This window comes from Anolis carolinensis, chromosome 3, assembly GCF_035594765.1.
Source record: "Anolis carolinensis isolate JA03-04 chromosome 3, rAnoCar3.1.pri, whole genome shotgun sequence".
NCBI classification, from domain to species: domain Eukaryota; kingdom Metazoa; phylum Chordata; class Lepidosauria; order Squamata; family Dactyloidae; genus Anolis; species Anolis carolinensis.
Genome location: NC_085843.1, coordinates 281,247,418 through 281,264,940, shown reverse-complemented (window position 1 = coordinate 281,264,940; position 17,523 = coordinate 281,247,418). Strand labels below are relative to the sequence as shown.

The 17,523-nt window shown below is 42.5% G+C and overlaps 1 protein-coding gene across 1 annotated transcript; it reads left to right on the top strand.

The window, feature by feature from the left end:
* Positions 1–13,377: 13,377 nt before the first annotated feature.
* LOC100565984 (angio-associated migratory cell protein-like) lies at positions 13,378–14,832 on the top strand. Its single transcript, XM_062976887.1, has one exon. It carries the CDS (start codon positions 13,429–13,431, stop codon positions 14,722–14,724), a length of 1,296 nt encoding a protein of 431 aa, XP_062832957.1. The 5' UTR covers positions 13,378–13,428; the 3' UTR covers positions 14,725–14,832.
* Positions 14,833–17,523: the final 2,691 nt, after the last annotated feature.

The following is a 17,523-nucleotide window of genomic DNA, read 5'->3' as shown; positions in this document are numbered from 1 at the left end:
ACAGATTATCTGATTTCCCATACCATCATACTTTGCCACAGCTAGTTTAAGATAAGACTGTCCAACTCTGATCAAATCATTACTCTCATCTTCTTCAATGTAAATGTAAATGTATGTGGATTACAATGAACACATATATGGCAAACATTCAATGCCAACAGACAAACAACATACATTAGACAGACTCAGAGGCATTTTTAACATTTTTCCAGCTTCACGATTTCGGCCACAGGGGGAGCTGTTGCTTCACTGTCCAGTAGTGGCTGTACTTCCTCATTCCTTTCCTCGTGTTTTGCTAGCAGTTGTAAATTAGCCTCCCGCATAAAGCATCCCTAAATTTCCCTAATTGACAGGTGCAACTGTCTTTCGGGGCTGCATAGGTCAACAGCAAGCCGGGGCTATTAATGGTCGGAGGCTTAACCCGACCCGGGCTTCGAACTCATGACCTCTCGGTCAGTAGTGATTTATAGCAGCTGGTTACAAGCCAGCTGCGCCACAGCCCGGCCACTACGGGTGGCAGGGTATAAATAAAGTTTTATTATTATTAAATTTTATTAACTCCCTGCCATGCAGAAATACACAATACAAGCCCACCTGACAGACGGCCATCCAGCCTCTGATTAAAGACCTCAGAAATTGAATGTCAGCCACCCTCTGAAGGCAGTTTATTCTACTTTCAGACAGCTCTTCCCATCATGAAATTCTTACAAATGTTTAGAATCTCTTTATTTGCTCACAAATATTCATCTAGCCCTAATACTATGTTTGTGGCCCGACATCGGATAATTCATGCCCTTGCAAAATATAATAAAAATTAAACATAAAAACAAAATAAAATATTTAATTGTTTCCCCTTTTCCTGGTAGTCTTTAAGAGTTGTGACGCACATTAAAAATAGCATTAAATATTCCTAATTCTGTCTACTTTCTCTTAGTTTTGTTTTTTGGGAGCATTTGCAGCCCCCAGGGAATCAACCCAGGGACCAAAATCTGGTCCCTGAAACCTTCCCAAAATGGCCAGTCTGTCTTAATACATCTGCACACATCTTAAATTGTCTTCAACTGCCTGAATGTGATTTATGTTATCCTGTTTTAAGTGTTAAATCATTCAGTGTGTTTCTAGTCTGCTCAAATGATTGCTATTGTTTTACATTTTCCTATAACTGTTTCATTTGATTTCATTGTATGTCATTCTTACATCTTTGGACTCAAGGCTTATTTCAATATATCAGATTTAAAAAAAAACTTGCTCAGCTCCTTGGATAATAACCTAAGGATTTTATGCATTCCTCTCCCTTTTTCTTTCCTCCGTTCTCTTTCTTTTTTGTATTCCAAATAAAAATTCAATAAAAATGATTCATAAAGGGAAAAAAGTGGCTAGTCACTTTTCATCAAAGGTGCAATTTGGAAGAAGGCATCCTGGGCTTGTTGCTCAGCCACTATTTGTGTTGGAGACTAAAGATCAATGCCAGGGATCGATGGACACAAACCCCAGAGGGAGGTCTCTGACCCAAACCCCTCACTGCACTGAATGGCAGCTGAAAAACAACCCTCCTGTGCCTGGTTCTTGCTGTTGCTGTTGTTGTTGTTGTTGTTGTTATTGTTGTGTGCCTTCAAGTCATTTCTGACATAGTGACCATAAGGCAAAGCTACCACAGGGTTTCTTGGCAAGATTTGTTCAGAGAGGCTTTGTCTTTATCTTCTTCTGAGACTGAGAGAATGTCATTCTTCCAATGGGTTTCCATGTCTGAGTGGGGATTTGAACCTTGGACTCCAATCCTTGTCTCAGAGTTTCTAATAATAATAATAATAATAATAATAATAATAATAATAATAATAATAATAATAATAATAATAATAATAATAAGCTGATAAGGAGAAGACCTGGTGATGGCTCACGAATGGGACCCTGAAGAAGGAGACAGAAGGCCTGATCCTTGCAGCCCAGGAGCAAGACATCCGAACAAAGGCAATTCAGGCCAAGATCGATAAATCAGCCAGTGACCCAAAATGCAGACTGTGCAAAGAAACTGACAAAACCATTGATCATATCCTCAGCTGCTGTAAGAAAATTGCACAGACAGACTACAAACAGAGGCACAACAACGTGGTCCAAATGATCCATTGGAACTTATGCCTCAAGTACCACCTCCCAGCAGCAAAGAACTGGTGGGATCACAAACCTGCAAAAGTATTGGAAAATGAGCACGTAAAGATACTGTGGGACTTCCGAATCCAGACTGACAAAGTTCTGGAACACAACACACCAGACATCACAGTTGTGGAAAAGAAAAAGGTTTGGATCATTGATGTCGCCATCCCAGGTGACAGTCGCATTGACGAAAAACAACAGGAAAAACTCAGCCGCTATCAGGACCTCAAGATTGAACTTCAAAGACTCTGGCAGAAACCAGTGCAGGTGGTCCCAGTGGTGATCGGCGCATTGGGTGCTGTGCCAAAAGATCTCAGGTGGCATTTGGAAACAATAGACATTGACAAAATTACAATCTGCCAACTGCAAAAGGCCACCCTGCTGGGATCTGCACGCATCATCCGAAAATACATCACACAGTCCTAGACACTTGGGAAGTGTTTGACTTGTGATTTTGTGATATGAATTCCAGCATGTCTATCTTGTTTGCTGTGTCATAATAATAAAATATAATAATAATAATAATAATAATAATAATAATAATAATAATAATAATAATTGTGTGGTTTTCTGGCATTGTATATTTCTGCCATTTCTGTGACTGTTCATTTGCGTTTTGATGATTCCGTAGCCCACTTGTCGATGGATGTCCAGAATCAGCAGCATCCATCGCGGTCCTTTTTATCCTGGGCGACAACCGAGCCAGTATAGACTTCGTTTGGTTTGATTCTCCATTGTACTAATGGGTTAGGTGTGGTTGGTTCCATTCCTCAGCTGAGGCCTCTCTGGCTTGGTTGGACCTGCCGATAGTTACACTACCGCCGGCACAGCCCTCAGTGTCCTTGGAATGGTTGATCATCTCCTCAGCTGCTGTTGTTTTTCATCAATGCGACTGTCACCTGGGATGGCAACATCAATGATCCAAACCCTTTTCTTTACCACAACTGTGATGTCTGGTGTGTTGTGTTCCAGAACATTTTCAGTCTGGATTCGGAAGTCCCACAGTATCTTTGCGTGCTCATTTTCCAATACTTTTGCAGGTTTGTGATCCCAACAGTTCTTTACTGCTGGAAGGTGGTACTTGAGGCATAAGTTCCAATGAATCATTTGGGCCACATAGTTGTGCCTCTGTTTGTAGTCTGTCTGTGTGATTTTCTTACAGCAGCTGAGGATATGATCAATGGTTTCGTCGGTTTCCTTGCAGAGTCTGCATTTTGGGTCATCAGCTGATTTTTCGATCTTGGCCTTAATTGCCTTTGTCCTGATGGCTTGCTCCTGGGCTGCAAAGATCAGGCCTTCTGTCTCCTTCTTCAGGGTCCCATTCGTGAGCCATAGCATCAGCTTTTCCTTCAATTTTGTCAAGGAACTTTCCATGCAATGTTTTGTTGTGCCAGCTGTCAGCTCTAGTTTGTAGTTTGGCTTTCTTGTACTGGTTTTTTGTCTGCTGTGCTTTGAGGAGTTTCTGATTTTTGACTTCAATCAAAGCAGGTTCTTCACTTTGCTTTACATATTCTGCCAGGGCATGTTCTTCTTCTTCTTTGCTTGTTTTGCTTGTAAGAGTCCTCTGCCCCCTGATCTTCTAGGCAGATATAGCCGGTCAACATCACTGCAAGGGTGCAGTGAATGATGAATGGTCATGAGTTTTCTTGCTTTTCTGTCCAAATTGTCCAGTTCCACCTGTGTCCAGTTCATGGTGCCAGCAGTATATCTTATGACAGGTATGGCCCAGGTGTTTATGGCCTTGATGGTGTTGCCTCCATTGAGCTTGCTTTTGAGAATTTTTCTGACCCTTTGTGTGTATTCTTTACTGACCACAGTCTTCACATGTTCATGCTTAATGTTGTCCAGCTGTAGTATGCCCAGATATTTATAGGCTTCTGGCTGGTGACACTTTATTGTTTGGCCATTAGACATATTTATGCCCTCACTTTCAATGATTTTTCCCTTCTTCAATGCCACTGTTGAACATTTGTCCAAGCCAAACTCCATGCTGATATCAGTGCTAAAAATTTGGACAGTGTTAGTCAGAGACTGGATTTCAGTTTCCATTTTCCCATACAGCTTCAGGTCATCCATGTACATCAGATGTAAAAATTTTGTGAGATTTCTTAGATGTTTGATAGCCAAGGTTTGTCTTTTGTAAGATTGTTGACAGAGGGATCATGGCAATAATGAAAAGCAGAGGGGACAATGAGTCTCTCTGGAAAATTCCTATTATTATTATTATTATTATTATTATTATTATTATTATTATTATTATTTTATTATGTCATAGCAAACAAGATAGATATGCTGGATTTCGTATCACAAAATCACAAGTCGAACACTTCCCAAGTGTCTAGGACTGTGTTATGATGCACGCAGATCCCAGCAGGGTGGCCTTTTGCAGATGGCAGATCGTAATTTTGTCAATGTCTATTGTTTCCAAATGTTGGCTGAGACCTTTTGGCACAGCACCCAGTGTGCCCATCACCACCGGGACCACCTGCACTGGTTTCTGCCAGTCTTTGAAGTTCAGTCTTGAGGTCCTGATAGCGGCTGAGTTTTTCCTGTTGTTTTTCCTCAATCCGACTGTCACCTGGGATTATTATTATTATTATTATTCCTTGCCCAGTCAGCAGCATCTCCTGCGCATCTGTATAGCATTGGGTGAATGGGTACAGGTCAGGTTTCCAGAGGAACCTACCAGCCTATTATTATGCTCTGAATCCAGCTTTCATCCATGCTCTGAATCCAGCTATATGCCTTCATATACTTTCTTTCCATTCCTGAAATATTTCAGGTGGGTAGTATGGCCTGCTAATGCCCACTATCGGCGGCTTTCTGGTTGTCTACTCCTCCAAAAAGCATGGGGTGCCTTTTTTTTGCCTCTATTGCTAGTCTTCCAAGAAGTGTGATACCCCTTTAAAAGAAGCTGTAGGCGACTCAGGCATTGTTTAACATTAAACCACCTGTCCTCAAAATCCAGACAATGATTTTCAGCTATTTCCAGATTTTAAAACATATTTTTACATTTATGGTTTTTATATATAGCCACATTTAAATACCTAAATGGCTGTCACATCGATGATGGAGGGAGCTTGTTTTCTGAGAGTCCAGAGGCTAGAACAAGAACCAATCTGTTCACATTACAAGAACAGAGATTCCATCTAAACATTAGGGAGAATTAATTTACGGTAAAAGGTGGTGCATTCTCCTTGCTTGGAGGTTTTTAGACAGAGGCCCTTTCTATGGCATTCTTGGTCCAGAAGGCCTCCATGTCAACAGTGTGACGTCTACTTTGACATCACATGTGAAAGGGATCTAGATCCCTTCTACACTGCCATATAATCCAGATTATAAAAGCAGATAATCCACAGTCTACACTGCCATATAATCTAGTTCAAAACAAATAATCTGGATTGTATATGGCAATGTAGAAGGGGCCCTAGCAGACCATAAACTAAAGAGGAGTCAAAGGTGTGATGCAGCAGCTAAAAAAGCTAATGCGATTCTAGGCTGCCTCAATAGGAATACACTATCTAGATCCATTTGCATGCACGTTGCAATTTTGCATCAAGGCGCATGCAAGTTGCATTTCATTTCTAGCACACACAGTTATATATAGATATTGCATCCCATTCAGTGATGCATCAAGGTGCATGCAAGTTGCATTTCATTTCTTTTGCACACAGTTATATAGGTATCACATCCCATTGAGTGACGCATCAAGGTGCAGGCCGGTTGCATTTCATTTCTTGCGCACACAGTTATATATAGATATTGCATCCCATTCAGTGATGCATCAAGGTGCATGCAAGTTGCATTTCATTTCTTGTGCACACAGTTATATATAGGTATCACATCACATTTAGTGATGTATCAAGGTGCATGCAGGTTGCATTTCATTTCTTGCGCACACAGTTATATATACGTATTGCATCCCATTGAGTGATGCTCAAGGTGCATGCAAGTTGCATTTCATTTCTTGTGCACACAGTTATATATAGTTATCACATCACATTTAGTGATGTATCAAGGTACATGCAAGTTGCATTTCATTTCTTGCACACAGAGTTATATATAGATATTGCATCCCATTGAGTGATGCATCAAGTTGCATTTCATTTCTTGCACACACAGTTATATATACATATTGCATCCCATTGAGTGATGCATCAAGGTGCATGCAAGTTGCATTTCATTTCTTGTGCACACAGTTATATATAGGTATCACATCCCATTTAGTGATGTATCAAGGTGCATGCAAGTTGCATTTCATTTCTTGCGCACACAGTTATATATAGATATTGCATCCCATTTAGTGATGCATCAAGGTGCATGCAAGTTGCATTTCATTTCTTGCACACAGAGTTATATATAGATATTGCATCACATTTAGTGATGCATCAAGGTGCATGCAAGTTGCATTTCATTTCTTGCACACACAGTTATATATAGATATTGCATCCCATTGAGTGATGCTCAAGGTGCATGCAAGTTGCATTTCATTTCTTGCACACAGAGTTATATATAGATATTGCATCCCATTGAGTGATGCTCAAGGTGCATGCAAGTTGCATTTCATTTCTTGCACACAGAGTTATATATAGATATTGCATCACATTTAATGATGCATCAAGGTGCATGCAGGTTGCATTTCATTTCTTGCACACAGAGTTATATATAGGTATCGCATCACATTCAGTGAATTAACACACTAGAACTGCAAAACCATTGCATTAACTCCGTGACTGTGCAATTACGCTCCTTGATGTAGGCTACCATTCACAGCATTGCTAGCAATGGTGAGAATCTATCTCAGCGTGACAAAGTCCCTGATTCCAATCTGAAAGATCATAATAATATAGGCATAATAAATATTTATAAATGTCTTTAAATGGCAAAGAAACCTATGGTGCAGCACAGTATAAAACATAAGATGAACGGCGACAAAACCCAACCTGCAGACTTACAATTGAAACAGATGCAATGGTGACAAGGATAGAAGGAGACAGGAAAAGACCACAAAAGAGCTGGAAGATTGACAGTTACTGGGGAACAGTACAGGGCCTTGATCCGGGCCATTTGCTTCTTATTGGTTCTCTTTTAGGAATGCTTCTACACTATAGAATTAATATAGTTTGACACCACTTTAACTGCAGTGGCTCAATGCTAGGGAATCATGAGAATTGTGACTTCATAAGGTGTGTTTAGCCTTCTTTACCAAAGTGTACAGGGGGTCTCATCAAACTACAACTCCAGTCATTCAATAGCATTGAGTTATGGTAGCTAAAGTGGTTTTAAACTGCATTAATTCCACATTAATGTGGAAAGCCTCTTGCCCCAGGCCTATGCAATAACCCTACTACAAATTGAGCAGTCTCTAAGCAGGAGGTCGAAAAGGCACAAATGACAATTCCCAAAACCACTTCCAGAACATTTCAGCCTTCTTGGGCACCAGAAGCCCTCACCAAAAAAAAAGAGGAATCTTTCCAAGATCTGATAAGTGTAACACCAGTGGTTTCTCCAATAATAAAAATTAGTCCTGCTTGTTGTTGACCTAAGCAACCTGAAAGATAGTTGCATCTATCAAGTAGGAAATTTAGGTACCACTTATTTGGGGAGGCTAATTTAACTAATTTACGACATCATAAAAATCATCCAGCAGCGTTTAGAATGAGGAAGTATCCAAGGACTCGGTGTCACAGTGGATGATGAAGCAGCAGCTCCCCCTGTGGCCGGAATTGAGCATACCCTCAGGAAGCTGTAAACTGGAGAAGGTTAAATTGCCTCTGTGTCTCTGTCTCTATGTTCATATGGCATTGAATGTTTGCAATGTACGTGTACATTGTGATCCGCCCTGAGTCCCCTTTGGGGTGAGAAAGAAGGGCGGAATATAAATACTGTAAATAAATAGACATAAGCTGAACATGAGTCAACAGTGTGATGCGGCAGCTGTTTTGGGCACGAAATATCAGGGCCTGGGCTGCTTTTGTCCTGCCATCCCTTTCTGTGATCCATCTTTATCCTAAGATGCCAACCAGTCATCAGCCACATCCTCATGAAGGTCAGCTTTTGCACAAGATTTTGTACTCTTCTGTACTCAGATTAGAGGGTAATGTTGCTTCTCCGCTGGCTGCATGGCAAAGGCACCGGCAGGAAAAATGAAAGTGTCACCTGTCATGGGTTAGAAAGTGGAACGTTTGTCACTGGCAGCAGCTGTAGAGGCGTGATGGGTGCAGCACTTGAAAGGGTCTCTCCAGGTTATTTACAAGGCTTGTCCTAAGCCATCAGGAGGATGGATCCTTCTCCCTGCCACGCAAACAGGTGGCACCTTGGCAGCTCTCCTCCCTCTGGGAGTTGCTTGGTACCATCAATGGCAGAAATGCTAAAGTTGGATCCAAGAAGCACAACCACATATGCTCCAACTGTTCCAATTTGGCAGGGAGCATCCCAATTAATCCTCTGCCACCCCACTTCTCAGCTGATTTAAAAATATCCCAGTTTCTCTCTTCTTCTCTCACTTCCCCCTTTGTCCTTGGTTAATTTCAATTATTGCAAACTGAATCCAAGGTAATTTTCAAGAACAGTAGAGTCTCACTTATCCAACGTTCTGGATTATCCAATGCATTTTTGTAGTCAATCTTTTCAATATACCGTGATATTTTGGTGCTAAATTCGTAAATACAGTAATTACTACATAGCATTACTGCGCATTGAACTACTTTTTCTGCCAAATTTGTTGTCTAACATGATGTTTTGGTGCTTCATTTGTAAAATCATAACCTAATTTGATGTTTGATAGGCTTTTCCTTAATGCCTGCTTATTATCCAACATATTCGCTTATCCAACATTCTGCCAGCACGTTTATGTTGGATAAGTGAGAGTCTACTGTATAGGTGAACAGAATTTTGGCACCCCCCCCCCCCCAAACCAATCACTGAAAAATAAAAGCATTGGATAAGCAAAAATGTTGGATAATAGGGAGGGATTAAGGAAAAGCCTAAAGAAAGAACAACACTATGAAAACAGGGGAAATCCAGATAGGAAACAATCAGGGCCAGGTAACACCTCCCAACCAAGGATGCCCCCAGGGAGGAAGCAGCCAGGCTTTGAATCTGCAAGGCCATTAAATGCTAATCAAGCTGGCCAATTGCAACATTCACACTAGACTCAAACAGACAAGAGCTCTTACTCCCACCCTGGACTTTCCACAGATATATAAATCCCACTTGCCTAGCTTCCAACAGAACTCAGAACCTCTGAGGATGCTTACCATAGATGTGGGTGAAACATCAGGAGAGAATGCTTCTGGAAAATGGCCAGCCCGCCCGGAGACCTGGTCTCGAGGAAGGGGTGAGAAGAAAGACGTTTGCCACTTTGGGGAGCAGAGAAGCGGAGTTTCTTTGCTCTGCAAAGCGGGGAATGTCTTCCTTCTTGCCACAGGCAACTGCCTAGTTTGCCTCACGGTTGAACCGCCCCTGACTGAATCCAAAGTGGAAATGGAATTTGCACTCAGTTAGTTGAGCAGTGAGGAAAGAAGTAGGGCAGAATTGTGCCTTTCGATGTAGAAGCAAACAAAACTGTTGCAGCTTCTCCCAATTTGTATGTTCTTCACCATTCATACCTTTTGCCACATAGATCATACTACTCATTTCATGTTTCCTGAGTATTGGCTGTGAAATATTGGACGCTTTGCAATTTGACCATATTTCTGGCTAATGGAAGTAGGTGAAACGGGCCAGGATTCAGGTCCTGTCAGAATAAACGATCCATCAGGTAATAATGTATTAATTTGTTTGGCGAAGGTAGGGAATCTCAGTCTTTGGGGCCAAATCTGGTCCATCTGTTCACCTTTGTACGTTTTAACTATATTTTGTCTATTTTAACTTGCAAGCCATATTTTAACATGTAAGTCATACTTTTTAAGATTTTTAAAATTAAAAAATGGCAATCCTTTAAAATAGTCAGGAACAATTTAAATGGGAAACAATGAATAGTTTAAATAGTCCCAATGTATTAAGCTGCTTGCCGGTTTACAGATAAAACAAACCTTTGCAGATTTAGTGAAAAAAAATAATCTTGTTAAATGTTTTGATAAAAAGACATATTTTAAAATATTTTTAAAATGTGCTGGAATAAAGGCAGCGTTGGTGAAAAACTAGGCTTCCCAAGGGAGGGCGTTTCCATGTCCACCCACAGTATATTGTTCACATTAGTGGAATGTAAAGTAAGGCTTGAATTACTGGAAGTAAGAATTTTATGCTAAAATTCTCTTTATCTGCAAACTCAACCAGTCATGGATTCAAACTTCAGTACAGATTGAGCATCTCTTATCTGGAATCCTGAAATCCAAAATACTCCCAAATCCAAAACTGCTGAACGAGTTGTTTTCTGATAATTCGATGTACAAAACCTTGTTTCATACACAAAATTATTTAAAATATTGTGCATAAAATTACCTTTAGGCCATATGCTTAAGTTGTATATGAAATATCAACAGATTGTGTTTAGTCTTGGGTTCTATTTCCAAGATATCTCCTTATGTTGTCATGTGATTTCAGCTTCCACAAGAACCGCAGATTCGGAGCCCGGCATGTCTAGCTTCCCAGAAGGCTAAATGAGACACAAACGAGGCAAAATTAGAGGCTTTTATTCTCAATGGCCAGAGAAGATGTCAGTAGAGACAGCACTCTGAAACCCTGATATACCGCAATTGTAAATGCATAGCATAATTATTGTATTTTGATAGCTGAAAATAGACTCAGAAAATGTCCTATGTGGTCCAGAGCTCCATCCAACTTCATCGGTAGTTGGTCATGGCTGTGGTGGGAAACTTTACTGAACTGTCATTGGAATATTTTGAAGTGTCCATTTATTGATCCGCCCATGTGAGGGGCATGATTGGAAAGGAATGTGGTGGGCATTCTGTAACTAATATTTTAGTTCCTGATGATAGAAACAATGGGTGCTTAAGGTGCTAGCCATCGCAATGGATATCGCAAGGGTGAGTCTGTGTGATGTCCCATGGGCCTTGGAGTTCTGATCCCAGCGCCATTATGGCTCATGATGACGACAACATGGGTTTTTTGCCGTCTCAGCAGGAAACGGAGTCATTTCACATGCCTGTTGTTGATAATTCTTGCCAAGAGCCCATTAAAACGGACCTTGAACAAGCTTTTCCCAACGCCTCTCCCCCCTTCGCGAGAAAAGAATTCTATGTGGCGGGTCGGGGTCAAAAAGAACAAACATGGAGAAGCCTCAGATTAGCACTCAGACAGGACGATAATTAGCTAAGTTTCCCCTGGGAATTTGCAGGGAGGACTGCATCTGGATGATGTTGTGTTTCGCTTCTCTTTCCCTTGGGAAAGGAAGCTCTGGACACCTGCTCTGCAGGAAGATTGAGGATCCTTAAAAGTTCCCCGCACCAAGGAATCCGTGCGGAGTCAACAGATCAGCTTCAGGATCAACTTCGGTTCCAGCCTAGTGTGGACTGCGTTTTAAGTCTGCAACTCCAGTTTCCTTGCCTTGCCTTGCCGTTCCTTGCCTTGCCTTGTCAAGTTTTCATGAACCATTTCGTCGTGTTTCCAGCTTTACATCTTATGCCAAGTATTTAGCCTTGTTTCCAGTTCCTGCCTTGGACTTACTTTGAACTTTAGAAATACTTTGGATGCTTTCCCCTCTCTACCGCTTTGAAGTAGAGTGTGTTTCGGTTTTGGGATTATCACTTTGAACTCTAATATTATATACTGGACAATATATTTCTAGACTATAATTGACCTTCCCTGAAAGGTCTATTGCTGGACTACATTTTCTATTTGTTTTTATTCCTCTATAATATTTCCTTAATAAAGATATTAGATTGTATTTGGCCCCGTGTGTTGGTTCTTAGTGCTCCGTTGCCAGGGCGTGACAGTCTGGTTTGGAGCATAGGAGAGGAAGTGTTCCCACAAATAATCCAAATCATATCAGGTGAAACAGGAAAAAGGACCCCTTTCACAAGCCAATTGTGTGTTTCTGCTGAGTCTCTGGCTCATTGTGAAAGGATTATGATAATTTGGGGAATCATTTCCTAAAGTTTGAGGTAAGGCGAGGCATCATTTCAAGGAAATCCATGCAATGTTATTACAAGGCAAAATAGAAAGGGCAAAAGGGGTGTGCTGTATGACCTAACAGAGCCGGATCTTATGATTCATAATCTTAAGGTCTACTTTTCGATAACGATGTACATATATGCAAATACAGGTATGGTTGTCCCTCCACATCTGTGGTTTTGGCTTTTGTGGATTTGATTACTATGTTCTCTTGAGGAATCTCTTTGTCTTCTATGGTTCTATGGTAAACTTCTTCTAGTCATGCTGGAGGAACTTGAGATGTCTTGAAAGAACAACTCTTTGGGTATCTCTAGGTCTACCAGTGCAATTTTATGGTCAGCTTCCAGTGAAGGGCAACCATTTGAATTGTGCTCAAAAACCTAGAAATTCCTAGAAGGGGGTTCTCTCTGGTAGAAAATCTGCAATTCTTTGGGCAGTTTTTCACTTTCACAGGGGTCCCATGCCTTTAACCTCAGGAAATGTGGAGGACTGGCTGTGCTGTGAAACAGAAAATTATTAAATAAATAAATAAAATATAGCAAAAGAAATTATACACTACAATATAGCTAAAATCCAAAGCACTTCTGTTTGCAAGCATTTTGGGTAAGGGATATTCAACCTGTACCATGTACCCCTCCTTTCCCTTGGCACCAAACCTGCTGAAGCCATTCACTTGTACTATGGAGGAAATATGGGCATGCATTGAAATGCAATCCCAGTTTGAATGGTGTGTGTATGTGTATGTATCAATTTCACACTCAAATGTCCCCTCTTTCTTGTGTATTTGTCTGCAACGGTTCTGTTTACTGAAAACAGCATGTTTATGAGCGAAGAGTGGGTGGGGGGTGTTCAGATATTTGATAGGAAACCAATGCAGAGCCCGGCAATTTATTCCTTCATGAAGGAAAATGACCCAATTTTGCTCGCTTTGTTAAAAGCAGCGTGAACGATGTTAATGCACAGTTTGGCCCAAGACCAAAGTGTCTGCCTAAAGGGAGCAGGAAATGGCTGCCAAATTGGGGGAGCAGGTAGAAAAGGCGTAAAACGGAGTCTAGCAAGTGTGGTCTTTCATGGGGAGGCGGTTGTCTTTGCAATGACTGTCAATGAGAATAGTCTCCCTCCCAATCTGAAAAAAGTACAGTTGTGTTGTAGCTCGAGGTGCCGCGTGTGTCGTGTTGTGGAAGCCAGCAGGCGGGCGGCATGGCGGACCCTGGCGGCGGGGAAGGGCCAGAGCCGGGCCCGGAGGGATCAGAGACCCTCCTGCTCCTGGCAGGCGGCGCGGAAGGGGGCGCCGAGGAGATCGTGGAAGTGGTGGACCTGGAGCCGCCTGGGCCCGATGATCTGGCTGGTGAGATGGAAGATGTGGATCTCGATGAAGAACAGGGCGCTTGGGTGACTGAAGAGGAGGATGAGGGAGTAGAAGAGGGCATGGCGGCCCAAGATGACAGCGAGGTCACCTTCTCAAAACATACTGCTTCTGTTTTCTGTGTCAGCCTTGATCCCAAGACTAACACGCTGGCAGTGACAGGTGGTGAAGATGACAAGGCCTTTGTGTGGCGCCTCAGTGATGGAGAACTCCTTTTTGAATGCTCAGGTCATAAAGACTCTGTCACATGTACTGGGTTTAGCCATGACTCCACCTTTGTGGCTACAGGTGACATGAGCGGATTGATCAAAGTCTTGACCAAAGAGGAGATCTGGTCTTTTGAAGTGGGTGACTTGGAGTGGATGGAGTGGCACCCTCAATCCCATATCCTTCTGGCTGGAACAGCAGATGGAAACTCCTGGATGTGGAAAATCCCCAGTGGGGAATGCAAGACGTTCCAAGGGCCAAACTGCCCTGCTACCTGTGGACGTGTCCTTTCCGATGGAAAGAGAGCTGTGGTTGGCTATGAAGATGGAACAGTTCGCATCTGGGATCTGAAGCAGGGGAGTCCACTACATGTCCTTAAAGGTCAGGATGGTCATCAGGGCCCTTTGACATGTGTGGCCAGCAATAAGGATGGCAGCCTAATCCTGACAGGTTCTGTTGACTGCCATGCCAAGCTGGTGAACTCTGCAACGGGCAAGGTTGTGTCTGTGTTCAAGGCAGAGAGCATTGTCCCCAAGCCTTCAGTGGGAGAGACTGAGGAGGCTGAATCCAACTCAGTGGAGTCGCTGGGTTTCTGCAATGTGATGCCACTGGCAGCTGTTGGCTATTTAGATGGGACCTTGGCCATTTATGACCGTGCTACCCAGACCTTAAGACACAAGTGCCAGCATGAGTCAGGGATTGTACAGCTCCTGTGGGAGGACAGCTCACCTGTGGTTTATACCTGCAGCCTAGATGGGGCTGTGTCCCTCTGGGATGCCCGTTCAGGAAAGTTGATCAGTGAGTACCGGGGCTACTCAGCAGAAATCCTGGACTTGGCTTTGTACAAAGATGCTTCCATTGTAGTTACTACTTCCGGCGATCACCAGGCCAAGGTGTTCTGTGTGCAGCGCCCAGATCGCTAACAGGGCTTCGCTCAGCAGAGAATGACGCTGTGGAGAGACAGGACTATGTGGATGCAGGCAGCCAGGCCCACAGGACTGTGGCAGGGTTGACGTAATCATGTCTTGGGGGGGGGGGGGGGTGATGTAGCTCAGCCGTCAGGTTCTGCCCTTCCGCAAGAGATGGAGGGTGAATCAGAGTCTGATTCAGATTTTGGGCCCCTCCAGGATTTGAATCAAAGCCTTTGCAGGTGCCCAAAGCTGTGCTTACAGAAGATTTGTTAATTGGAGAACATTCTGATGTTCAGTCAAGGTTGGTTTTGCCAGATGTTGTCATTGTGGAGGAGGATGTGGCTTTTGATCGGCGGGAATATTTTTCGAAGGACAGGAGTCAAAGGGAGGGGGTGAGATGAGTCGGCGCTTGGCTCTCAGGCGCTCTAATGAATAGCTTTCCCAGGTGAAGTTCTGAACTCTCACTGCCCGGTAGCCTTGGGATCTCCTTAAAGGGGTCTCGCTTCCTGTTCTCATTGCAGTGTCAACTTTGCCATCCTTGGAAGAGGACTCTATGTTCCTGTATCTTGCTCCTTGACTTGTTCCCGTGCCTTGTTTCAGGATTTCCAAGCCGAGTTCGTGCTTTGTGACTCTCGAGTATGCCTTGCCTTGCTAACCCCAATTCCAGGATTCCTTGGTTTTTGCTTCCCATGTGGATTACAGTTTGAGGTTTTCCAATGTCTTGCTCCTGTTTCTGGCAACTTCTGGCTAATCCTGTTTGGACAATGTCTAAGGACTAACCCTGGCTTCTTGGTGGAACTAACGAGTTCCATTTGTGGATTACAATCTTGAAAGACTTAATTGGACTCGCTTTTGGACAGTTAAGGATATTACATTATGAATTATTATCTCCATTGACTTTAAACACTTTTCTAGCATATCTATATATATAAATGAGTGATGGCATCACGGCGACCCACAAAACAACAAAACTACAGGCCCCCCAACCTCGAAATTTGACAACACAACCCATCAACCACGCCTCTAGGTTGTTACAACAAAAAGAAAAGAAAAATAAAGTCCTAAATAGAGATGAGCACCAACCCCCAGAGTCAGACATGACTGGACTTAATGTCAGGGGAAAACCTTTACCCTTTACCTTAACTACCACCAATTCCTCAATAGTTTATTTCCCATACCACCAGACTTCGCCACAGCAACGCGTGGCCGGGCACAGCTAGTGTGTATGTATGTATATATATATATATATATATATATATATATATATATATATATCTCCTAATAAACTGCTTTGCTTTTGATCCTGGCTCTGGTGTGGTTTTCAAAGTGCTCTTGCAGCCTTGGAGTGTAACAAGTAGTGAGGACATAAACTGGGAGAAGCTGCAGCACTTTGCATTTGCCTGAGCCTACTGGGAAGGGCAGGATTTTGCCTCTCTATTTTCTTTTCCCTGTTGAGTTAATAAAGTGCAAATGTGGTTTTCAGCAGTTGAAATAAAGCTGATAACAAAGGAAGTAAAGTGGGAGTAGTAGTACAAAGAAACTGGGGCATTTTGGCAGCAATGGGACAGTTGGGACAAATTGGGACAGTTGGAGGATATGGCCAAAGACCGGTCAAAACCACAAAAATAAAAAAAATGTTGCTTGCCAGAAAAAAGAATACCATAAAAAGGGTATTCTGGGAAGGCTCAGCGTGTATAGTCATCAGGGAGGAATTATAAGAATTACAGACAGTTCAAACACATGCACACTTGGGTTGCATCTACACTGTAGAATTAATGAAGTTTCATGCCATGACTGTTACGCAATCATGGGATTTGTAGATTGATGTGGCACCAGCACTCTTTGGCAGAGAAGGCTAAAGGCCTTGTAAAACTGCAGTTCCTATGATTCTATAGCATTTAACCCTGGCAATTAAACTGCATTTATTCTAGGAGTTGCATTCTCCCCAGTTATGTCTATGAGCTCTGCCCACCTTATTTTGAAAATCAGCAAATCGGGTTGCAAGTGTGCAAAAAATGTGAAAAAAAGAAAAAATCCACCCTTGATGGTGTTCAGCCAGAAGCATTCTGTAACAAGTGTCGCTCTCAGGAACCCAGGGACAGCCGTTTTATGGCTTAGCCGTTTGTCGTTACATATTAAGTTAGCAAACATCTGCAGACGCTGGCAAAGAAACAAATATTCTCAGGCGGCTCAAGGGAGCACCGTTTAGACATTTCCAGAATTGCATTAGTGAGGCTCCGAGTCAACTGTGCTCCTTCCTTATTTTCTGAGTGCTTTAGACACCATGCCTTCGTGGCCGGGTTCATTAAATGCAAGGGCATCCCCGGGCAGGACTTTGAACTCCAGGAAGAATGGGTTTCATAAAGTCACAAAATCACAGAACTGGAAGGGCTCTCCCAGAGGCAAACTAATCCAATCCTTTGGCTCAATACAGGATCTCCATCTGAAGCATCCTCAGCATGGACCTGTCCAGTTTCCTTTTGGAAAAGTCCAGAGATTGAGACCCCACCACATCCTTGGGCAATTGATTGCATTGCTGAACCACTTATGGTCAATAGGTTCCTTTTATTGGCAGGTTGGAATGTGTTTAGAGAAGGGTGACCAAAAGAATCAAAGGTTTGGAAGTCAAACCTTATGAGGAGGAGCAGCTTTGGGAGCTGGGTAGGTTTAGCCTGGAGAAAAAAAAAAGGCTAAGTGAGAACATGAGAACCAGGGTTTTTTTTTAATCTTTTAAATTAGTTTTCTTAAAATACATACATCAATACCTTCAATACTCTTATATTTTACTCTTAATTCATTGCATCAACTATA